This window comes from Gaeumannomyces tritici, assembly GCF_000145635.1.
Source record: "Gaeumannomyces tritici R3-111a-1 unplaced genomic scaffold supercont2.1, whole genome shotgun sequence".
In the NCBI taxonomy this organism is placed as follows: Eukaryota; Fungi; Ascomycota; class Sordariomycetes; order Magnaporthales; family Magnaporthaceae; genus Gaeumannomyces; species Gaeumannomyces tritici.
In genome coordinates, this window is record NW_008804545.1 from 2,464,902 (window position 1) to 2,475,187 (window position 10,286).

A 10,286-nucleotide genomic window follows, 5' to 3' on the forward strand; every position below is an offset into this window, starting at 1 on the left:
GCATGGGGCGTTTCATGGCGTGGATAATGGTTATTTTGTGGATTGGTCAAGTTCGCTTGTTTAGTCCAGCTGGTCGATAAACACACTTTGCGACATGACCAACGCGAGTTTTCTTTTACGATGTAAGAGCATTATCCTGGATTTCAGAATTACATGCGCGTAATCTCACGAGATGGTGCAGATGATCTTGCCCCTAGTGACATTTTTCTCAAGAAGCTCATGAGCCTGCTGGATCTGCTCCCAAGGGAAGACCTTGTCAACAAACACCTTGAGCTTCCCAGACTCAAAGTCGGGCAGGTACTCCTCCAGCTTGTCGCGCAGCCCGCCCTGGTACGCGACGTCGCGGGCCCTCAGGGTGCTGCCCTCGACGCGCAGGCGCTTGTAAAGCAGCTGCGCCATGTTGAGGTCCTTGACGACGGGCCCGCTCAGCAGGCCGAGGCACACGACGCAGCCCTCGGGCGCGGCGGCGTCCAGGTTCTTCTGGAAGTAGTCCGCGCCCACAAAGTCGACGATGCGGTCGACGCCCCTCCCCGCCGTGGCCCGCAGCACCTCGGCGGCCCAGTCCTGCGTCTTGTAGTTGAAGGCGGCGTCGGCGCGCAGCTCGCGCGCCGCAAAGGCGCACTTGTCGTCGGACCCGGCCGTGGCGTAGACGGCGGACGCGCCGGCGCGGCGGGCCAGCTGCGCGCCCGCGATGGACACACCCGACGCGCCCGCGTGCCACAGCACCGACTGGCCGGGCTGGAAGCCGCCGTTGCCGCCGACGATGAAGAGGGCCTGCGTGGCCGTAATCCACGTCTCGGGCACGCCGGCGGCCTGCTCAAAGGTCAGGTGGGGCGGCTTGCGCAGCAGCATGCGCGTGGCGACAGCGACGTACTCGGCGTAGGCGCCGCCGTAGGCCAGGCCGAAGACGGCGTCGCCGGCTTTGAGCTCATCGTCGCTGTTGTTGTTGTCATCGCCGGCGGCGGCGGGGGGGCCGAGCGACTCGATGGTGCCGCTGAACTCGACGCCGAGGGTGGCGGGGGCCTGGGGCGGGACCGGGTAGTTGCCGTTGCGCTGCAGCAGGTCCATGCGGTTGAGCCCGAAGGCGGCCACCTTGACCAGCGCCTGGCCCGGGCCCGGCGTGGGCCGCGGGGTCTGCGGGTTGATGAAGAGGGCCGAGGCCGGGCCCTTGCCGCCCCGGATGTCTGGGCGTCGGGACCGGGTGCTGCTGTTAGCGGGCGGTTGCCGGGGGGTGGATCGGGACGACTTACCGACGGCCTTCATGAGGTTAGACATTGCTGTTGTGTGAGATTACTCGTGCTTTGTGGCTGGGAATGTTTCTTGACGTTGGCTTGTCTCGACAAAGGAGGGGTAGCTTCATGAACAGCCAAGGTCCACAGCGGCATGTTTTTCCGTTGTCTTGTATGACTTGCTATTATTATCTGTCCATCTCTCGACAATCCAACCTGGAGATGGATTCTACAGTTTGGTTCGATTTTCACCATATGTGTTGTCGCTTGTCCATTCGTCCTTCGCTTCATCTACATCCAAGTGATTCCCCTCATCACGTTATCGACTGGTGTAGTTGTGAGTATCTGAGCGTTTATTCTCAACGCTTGACCATGTTGAGCATCACGTCGGGTTCAGGCACAAAACGAACATGCAAATCTGCTATAGACATGACATAACCTGCGCGAGACATGGCGAGCCACAGATTCAAACAGCTCGGCGGCCAAGTGGGCTACCAAAGGCAAGACACCTCTCCAGGACAAGGACTGCATGATGTCGGGTACGTGACGGACACATGCGAGGTCAGAGGCTTGCATGGACACAATTCCCCGAAGAACATGGGCATTCACATTTCGACCCACGGCTTGCACATCTCGAAAACACCAAGTGGGGCAGCGATCAAAACATGCAGATACGAGCGACACAGGCGCTGCGACGAACCAACTGATAACCAGGGGACAGCGGCTAGGTTGACCGACAGCCTCCTCCTTGGTTGACATCATTCGGAAACAGTACCGATCATGACGCTTCTTGGGAATCCGGGAACGAACGCCTTGGCTGCTTCCCGGCTCATGTCAGGTCGATGCATGTGGAAATTGCGCAAAAAAAAGCAAGAGGCAATGTTTAATCTCAGCAAGAGGTCGGGGGGTCTGGTCTAGGCTGGCTCGGCCAAGGGCGGGCGGGCGGATGACCGCCGTCTTCTCCGATTGGAAAACGACCCTCCCCCTCCCTAGAAGGTGCCATGCATCCACGAAATCTTTTCCCAGCGATTCCGCCCCCTGCCTGATTTTAGTCAAGGGACATCAGGTTTCCTTCCAAGGCTGGCGAAATTGGGCCGGATGCAGGATACGAGCCCTCATCTCTCGCCCTCTTGTCGCCTGCCATTTTCGACGGGACCCGGGGGCTGTCCATCACAGACATAGGCACGCAGTACGCGATAGGGCATCGCGGATCGGCGATGTAGGATCCTCCAAACCGCCTCTTTCGCATCTTCCTCGCGGCTCTCACGGGCCAAATCGCCAAGCCCATCGACCGAACCCGCGGGCCGTTGCGGAGAAGAAAAAAGAAGGCCAACACAGCGTCGATGTGGCATGTGAACACGGACTCAAGGGTGGAGGTTCTGGGTAGGGGAAAGGGGGCGGGATGCGGAGCGCACCCAAACTCAGGTCTGGAGTAGCCTGTCCCAGCAAGGCATCCGCGAATCGCGCAGAAGCCTTGGACTTCTTTGCACACTTCGCCCAGCCTCGGGGCAAGTCAGGAAAGACCTGTTTGTGATTCCGAGGAATTCCAATGACACCCCAAAAGGCGGTGCAGGCAGCGCAGCATCGGCCAGGTCGGTCGTGTCCAAGAAAAAAAAAAAACCCTCAAGCCATCGCTGTCTCTCAACAGCTGACTCATGGAGAAGTCATCGATATTCTGATGGAGAGAGTGGCGTTGGCGACTTGACCATTTCCGGACGCTCATTTGAAGGCCGGGCCAATGGGCAACCCGTCAGGCCCACTCGATGGCGCTCCTGCCCCCCCTGAGCCGGCCCACAACATCTCCCTTCTCGCCTTGATCTCAAAGTGGCGGTGATGGTTGGGGGAAGGAGCCACCATCAACCAGACGCAGCCAGTGAGTAGCCGGCCAGACAGCCTCGCTTGATTGCCTGCTAAAATCAGAGAGCCCAGCCAGCAAGGGCCAGCAAGGATGTGTCGGCCCATCGCGGTTGACAGGCCTGAACAGGGTGACATACGGGGCTGGAAACGTCTCTCTCTCTGTATTGCTCCCCGGGATGAGACAATTTTCCCCTTCTTTTTTTTTCCTCCGTAATTCCCACCCGGCTCGTGGTGCCCCCTGCCCCTGAGGCTTCGAGAGATGATGATGTCTGGGCTCGGGCAGTTTCCCCCTTCCTGTTCTTTTTTTGGTGCCAACTGGCTGCCATTACGGACGGATGACCTCAGCGCACGGTTGAGGACGGTTTGTCGGTACAGTGTCTGTATTTTCATTCATTGATTACCGCATGGGCTCATTTCCGCTGTGGCCCCACTGAGGCTAGGAGATGGAGGTGCAGTGAGCGCGAGCCCCAGGCTTGACACGACCCTACCGACGGTGAGAGTCTGGTACCTGCAGAACACGGCCGCTACGTGTTGCCGCCTGGGCAATCCGTCTACCGCCTTCCACCGACGACAAGAGGGTGTGGGCCGCCAGCAGCGTCCAGCGCTACCGGTCTTCGGGGATGTGGCTGTCGGTGGCTTCTCCTGTTGTTGCTGCTGCATCCTCAAATGCTCACACCGACTGTCGGACCAACCTCGCAACATGCTGGCACGGCTGACTGGCCTTCCTGAACAAGCCAGCTCTACATCCGTATCTGCAGGGAGGGTTTGACGCTAACCTGACGGCTCCCATGTCAAAGTTGTTTCTTCCTGCTGAGCCGACGTGTTTGTCGTCGCTCTTTTGACCCAGGCTTGTCATGGCAAAATTCTCTGACAGCTTCCGAGTCTCGTCCGGCTCCATAGTGTTATGTAAATGCCCCTTGAATGTGCACAACTCGCAGGGCCGGGCAGGTGGAACAGCCGAACAGAACGAGACCAGTGGGAGGGAAGAGTAGGCCTCCGCAGTCGCAACAGCAAGCACAACAGCAAAAAAACAACAACAACAACAACAACAACACAACAACAGCCCGGAGATAGACCGTGTTGGAGACGGACTTCCCGCTGTGCCGGCGTAATTTCCTCTCCATTCGATAGGGCCAACAAGAGGCAAGCTCCTGCCCAGCACAGCCAGCCGCGGCCCGGCTTGTTTTCTTCTCTTGGTTGAATTGACGGTGGACCTGGGCGCCAGCAAGGGGTCCACCCCACCCCTTTTCCGTCCAACAATCTCTGCGGATAACCCGCACACCCCTTTTCGTCTCCTCTTCGGGACGGCCTCGCCTCTGATTTGTCCGCTTGGTGAAATAACATAGCTCCATCTTTTGCCAGGTCGGGGGAAATGGGCTCCTGCTCCCTCCTCCGCCCCCGTCAGCGAGGTAACGTCGGCGCTGGACGGCCGGAGTGGGTTTGGTGGCGCCTATCATGGACATGGGCTGGCGAGTCTGCTCTCCTCGTGTGCCCCCCCCTGCTAGCCACAGTCGAACCCCTGTCCGGCTCGCCCCCTTTCGCAACGGCTAAGCGATGCATCCCATCTGGACTCGCGCTGGATGCTGCCCCCCCGGTCCATCCAGACCAACACGGGAGGCCCGCCAGCCAGCGGGCGAGAGAGAGGGCAGCCCGCCCACCGTATGCGGGAGATGGAAGGCCGTCCCAGTTGTATATAAGAATTTGCGTCCCCTTCGTTTCTCATGTTCTTTCTCCCCTTCCTTCCTCACCCACACACGTTCATTCGAACCTAATACTACCCTGACTTTTCAGTCAATTTCACTCGTTACAAACCTAATAACCAAGCAACCGAAGCCCTCTTGCTCTTTAGAGTCTTCCTAATACCCGACCAACTCAGTCAAAATGAAGTTCTCCGCCGCCGCCGTTGTCGCCGCCGCCGTTGCCGGTGTGTCTGCTGGCTACAGCAATGTCACCTACACCACCGAGGTCGTCACCGCCCTGACCACCTACTGCCCTGAGCCCACTCAGATCACCCACGGTGGCAAGACCTACACCATCACCAAGGCCACCACCCTGACCATCACGGACTGCCCCTGCACCGTCTCCAAGCCCGTCATCACCTCCAAGATTGTCGAGTGCAAGACCTGCAACCAGACCTCGCCCGTCGCGCCTCCCCCGGCTGTCACCACCCCCGTCGGTACCGGCTCCATCATCCCCCCCAAGCCGACCACCCCCCCGGTCGCTGCTGGCGCCGGCAAGGCCGCCCTCTCGGGCGCCGCCCTGCTGGCTGCCGTCGCCGCCATCGCTCTGTAAATCGCCCAATTCTCGACCTTGTTCGGATAGCCAACGTCTCTTCCTGACCGACCATCACCCACCCACTGGCGACTATGCTCTCGCCCTAATATCCACCAATCGGGACGACGAAATCTGGCGATTTATAATGACGATGACGAGTTGAAGAAAAAGAGCTTGGGGAACATCGGGGGATCTTGTTTTCTGCATCGCACCATGGAGTTATGCCCTTTCTCCCGCACATCACGACCACGCGCATGCAGCAATTCTGCGGTAATGGTTTTCTTTTTTGGTGGAAATCAGCCTTTAATGACTGGGGTTTTCTCACTTTTTCTCTCGCGGGTGTTTCTGCCAAAGCCCATATTCCAGACTCGGAGGGATCCTTCGTGTTCGCGTGTGTGCGGTAATATGGAACCCTGGGAATCTCCCAACAGCAAACGTTCAAGAGGCAGGATAACAAAGCCGATGTTGCTTCCAAGCGTCAATCACAATACAGCAACACTTTTTGTCCTCCTTGAACCATTCTCACCGCCGCCATCCAATCGTCAAATAACAAGACCTTGTTTGTCTTCCCATCCTCGTGCTCCGCCTGTATTCACTCTACTTCCTGTATACACTGTCTTTGTACATATGACTGGTGTTGACGAGCACGGCTTGGGATTTCTCTTGGGGTTTTCCACATGACCTCTGCCGGGTGTTTTTTGGTCTCTGTCAAGGAGTCTCTCCAACCAGCGTTTCTGCGCGCTCTCCTATACGTAGCTTTTAAGAGCAAAGCAAAAACGCTGCTAGGGATCATTTTTGACCCGGCACTCAATCCTCTGGCCTCGGGCCTTCTCTATTCTCTTGTGCATGATGTAGAATCAAGACATATCGTGCTGAATACGAAATTGCCCATAATTTCGTCCAGTATTGTTTTGTGCGTGAACATCGCCATAAGCGGGCTTCATCCAAGCTCACTCACACGCACAGGATGGTGAAGGACGTGGCCGAGATGAAGCGGATTGACTCGCTCCCTCACCCACCGTCAGCTTGCGCGTCCACAAACTTTCAGCGGCCGTCCCCCGTCACGTCCATCCCAGCTTTCTTTTCCCTTCGGCTGATAACATGGGAGGTCGACGCGGCCAGAGCGTAACTGTGATTGACCTTATCGCGCGCGCTAATGCAGGAACCGAGATTTGCACAATCCGAACAGGAAAACGGGTCTCGTCACTGCGTGTGTGAGTGTGTGTGTGTCACCCTCCTTTCCCTGTCTTGTCGGCGGCAAGGCAGCGTGCGTGATTCAGCCGGTGCGACGCGCATGCTCGCCTAGGAGCAGGAACTTGGCACATCATATCTGCCTGCAGCATAGATAAGATACAAGAGCAGGAGAGGATAAGGTAGAAGAAGGACGAAGCAGCGAGGTGGAGCCATCTCTTGCTTGGGACCGAGATGCACGGCTGTGTGCAACAAGACGCTGGCTGTGACTTATTGATAGCAACAAAAGCCGTTTCTGGCGCCTTGTTGTTAGAATCACCTTTATCACATCAGCAATGCTAGTACCGTATCCGATATAGACTATTCATATCGGATATTGAACACAGTCTAAATGGAATTCTGTCTTCATTCCAGCTGCTATCGCTGAAGCTCTGATACTCGATTCATTCCAATTACCCCTCTCTGGGGATTTTTTCTAGACTGCTGCGCTTCCAATTTCTGCCAGCACCGAGGCCAATCCTCACCTGGTTGGCGCAAGCTTTCTGGCAGCAGCCAAGGCGTACCAGCAGCTCATGGATTGGTCGCCACAGCTCGGCATTTTTGGGGGGTGGGCGCGCCCGGGGTAACGGAATGCGGGGAAGCTGCCGAGGGATGGGGACGAAGGACGTCACAGCAAAGCGCACAGGTCAGCCGCACACACTCGACGCCGCAGCAGCAGCCTTTATGTGGCCGGGCGGCGCAGGGCCAGCCAGGAGTTCCTCAAGTCTAGATAGCCGAGGGATCGCACACACGGACAGGAGGACTAGGACTGGTCGAGGGGTGCCTGCCTGCCTGCCACAAGGGACCGGCCCGCGGCGTAGCTTGTCTTGCCTTGCCATCCCCCCTGACGCATAGTAGAAACCCACAGCACCTTTGCACACACCCATACACGGTATAGGCTTCCCGCATGAGACACCGCCATTCCCTTCACCCTGCCGGATGCCCGCATCTGCCGCGTCGGCGGCCAGGCTTCTCTGCTTGCCGCCGACGGTGATCCGCGCGGCCGCCGGGCTGCGGCTTTCGTTGCGGGCTCCAGTACAAATAGCCCGTGGGCTGCCCTCGTCGCTGTTCTGTTTGGGTAGAGAGCATCGACACGTAGCCCTCGGCAGCACGGCCGACAAAGGGAGACGGCAGACCACCACCACCACCACCCCACCGAGACACACCAGGAAGCTTTTTCATAGCACCAGCGGCACCACCATGAACCGCCCCGTCCACCCGCAGGACGAGGTCCTCGCGCACTCGCTCGAGGACCCCGAGGCCTTCTGGGGCCACCAGGCCGAGCACCTGCACTGGCACAAGCAGCCCGACGCGGTGCTGGCGCGCATGCCCAAGACGCTGACCAAGAGCGGCGTGACGCACGACCACTGGGAGTGGTTCCCCGGCGGAGAGATCTCGACGTGCTACAACTGCGTCGACCGCCACGTGCTCGCCGGCCACGGCCACCACCCGGCCATCATCTACGACAGCCCCGTCACGGGCGCGAAGCGCACCTACACGTACGCCGAGCTGCTCGACGAGGTGTCCCTGCTGGCCGCCGTGCTGCGCGACGAGGGCGTGGGGCGCGGCGACGTGGTGCTCGTCTACATGCCCATGATCCCCGCCGCCATCATCGGCATCCTGGCCGCCAACCGGCTGGGCGCCGTGCACGCCGTCGTCTTTGGCGGCTTCGCGCCCGCCGCCCTGGCCCAGCGCATCGAGGCGTCGCGCCCGGCCGTGGTGCTGACGGCCTCGTGCGGCATCGACGGCAGCAAGCCGCCCATCCCCTACCGCGACCTCGTGACCGAGGCGGTTGCCGCCTCGGCCTGGAAGCCGCCCCGCACCCTGGTCTGGCAGCGCGAGCAGCTGCGCTGGGAGCCCGTGCGGCGGGACATGGGGGAGCGGGTGTGGAACAAGCTCGTCAGCTCCGCGCGCGCCAGGGGCCTGCCGCCCGCCGAGTGCGTGCCCGTCGGGAGCAGCGAGGGCGTCTACATCATCTACACGAGCGGAACCACCGATTCCCCAAAGGGCGTCGTGCGAGACGCCGCCGGGCACGCGGTCGGGCTGCACCTGTCTATAAGTTATCTTTTCGGCATACACGGTCCGGGAGACGTGGTATGTTGGTGTCCGTCTGAGAGGGCCGCTTTATGAAGGGGGGCTTCACTGACCATTGTACCATCATCACCTTAACCATGTATAGATGGCCTGCTTTAGTGACATCGGCTGGGTCGTCTCGCACAGTTATACTTTGTACGGTCCCCTCCTGACGGGCGCGGCCTCGGTGCTCTACGAGGGCAAGCCCGTCGGCACGCCCGACGCTGGGGCCTTTTGGCGCATGGTGGAGGAGTACAAGGTCAACTCGCTCTTTACGGCCCCGACCGCGCTCAGGGCTATCCGCAAGGCCGACCCGGAGAACAAGTTCTTCACCGCCGTCGGGGAGCGCGGCGGCCTCAAGACGCTCAGGGCGCTGTTTCTGGCTGGAGAGAGGTCGGAGCCTGCGATTATATCTCTGGTATGGCGCCGCTCAGAGACACACACGTCTCGGCCTGTTTCTTTTCTCTCCCCCGTGCTGACCAGCCATTGCAACGTAACCAAACAGTACCAAGACCTACTAAAGCGGTACGCGTCCAAAGACGCCCTCGTCATCGACAACTGGTGGTCGAGCGAGACGGGGTCCCCGATCTCGGGCATCGCGCTGGTGCCGCACGCGGGCAAGCACCGCAAGGAGGGCGCCACCCAGGAGCGCCGCCACCCGCCGCTCGAGGTGCGGCCGGGCAGCGCCGGCAAGCCCATGCCCGGGTTCGACGTGCGCGTCGTCGACGACGACGGCCGCGAGCTGCCGCCGGGCACCATGGGCAACATCGTCTTCGCCACGCCCCTGGCCCCGACCGCCTTCCGCACGCTGTGGGACGACGAGGAGCGGTTTTACAGGGGCTACATGAAGCGCTTCGGCGGCCGCTGGCTCGACACGGGCGATGCGGGGGTTATCGATGAGCATGGTTACGTTCATATCATGAGTAGGACGGGTATGTGTGTTGCTTTTCCTTTTCGTCTCTGCTGTATCTTCGCCCACCAAATCCATGTAGTTCAAAAGCTAACTAACGTGCCTACCCCAAAGACGACATCATCAACGTCGCAGCCCACCGCCTGAGCACCGGCACCCTCGAGCAGGCCGTGACCAGCCACCCGCTCGTGACCGAGGCGTGCGTGGTCGGGATCCCGGACGCGCTCAAGGGCCAGCTGCCCTTTGCTCTCGTCACCACCAGCGACGACAGCGACGGCGACGGCGACGACGAGCGACTGCTCGCCGAGATCCAGCAGCTGGTGCGGGGCCAGATCGGCGGCATCGCCACCCTGGGCGGCCTGATCCGGGGCAAGGGGCTGATCCCCAAGACGCGGTCGGGCAAGACGCTCCGCCGCGTTGTGCGCGACCTGCTCGAGAACGCGGCCGCGGGCGAGTTCGACAAGGACGTGGCCGTGCCGTCCACGGTCGAGGACCCGGCCGCCGTCGACGTGGCGCGGGACCGGATCAGGGAGTACTTTGTGCGTAGGCAGAAGCAGGGCCATGCCCCTGTTGGGCTCAAGGCGAAGCTTTGATTTTGTGTTGCATGTTGCTTTTGTTTTGCACCAGCGTTTTGATCTACCCCGGCTGCCATAGCTTATTGGATACTTTGATAATGGTCTATTCAATGTGCTCTCTCTCTCTCTCTCTCTCTC

At 60.0% G+C, this 10,286-nt stretch overlaps 4 protein-coding genes across 4 annotated transcripts; 3 read left to right on the forward strand and 1 right to left on the reverse strand.

Moving 5' to 3' along the window:
* Positions 1-15: 15 nt before the first annotated feature.
* Positions 16-1,764, reverse strand: GGTG_00791 (zinc-binding alcohol dehydrogenase domain-containing protein 2). The gene is made up of 2 exons (XM_009218542.1): positions 1,251-1,764; positions 16-1,184 (listed from the first exon to the last, which is right to left on the reverse strand). Exons 1-2 carry the CDS (start codon positions 1,273-1,275, stop codon positions 166-168), a joined length of 1,044 nt encoding a protein of 347 aa, XP_009216806.1. The 5' UTR covers positions 1,276-1,764; the 3' UTR covers positions 16-165.
* A 3,203-nt stretch (positions 1,765-4,967) lies between these two features.
* On the forward strand, positions 4,968-5,378 carry GGTG_00792 (hypothetical protein; the record flags this gene model as incomplete). The annotated part of the gene is made up of 1 exon (XM_009218543.1): positions 4,968-5,378. The coding sequence occupies one exon, from the start codon at positions 4,968-4,970 to the stop codon at positions 5,376-5,378; it is 411 nt and encodes a 136-aa protein (XP_009216807.1).
* A 659-nt stretch (positions 5,379-6,037) lies between these two features.
* On the forward strand, positions 6,038-7,320 carry GGTG_00793 (hypothetical protein; the record flags this gene model as incomplete). The annotated part of the gene is made up of 3 exons (XM_009218544.1): positions 6,038-6,273; positions 6,550-6,574; positions 7,057-7,320. 3 exons carry the CDS (start codon positions 6,038-6,040, stop codon positions 7,318-7,320), a joined length of 525 nt encoding a protein of 174 aa, XP_009216808.1.
* Positions 7,321-7,790: 470 nt separating this feature from the next.
* GGTG_00794 (propionate-CoA ligase) lies at positions 7,791-10,166 on the forward strand (the record flags this gene model as incomplete). Its single annotated transcript, XM_009218545.1, has 4 exons — positions 7,791-8,684; positions 8,770-9,081; positions 9,169-9,595; positions 9,688-10,166. The coding sequence occupies 4 exons, from the start codon at positions 7,791-7,793 to the stop codon at positions 10,164-10,166; spliced, it is 2,112 nt and encodes a 703-aa protein (XP_009216809.1).
* Between the last annotated feature and the right edge of the window lie 120 nt (positions 10,167-10,286).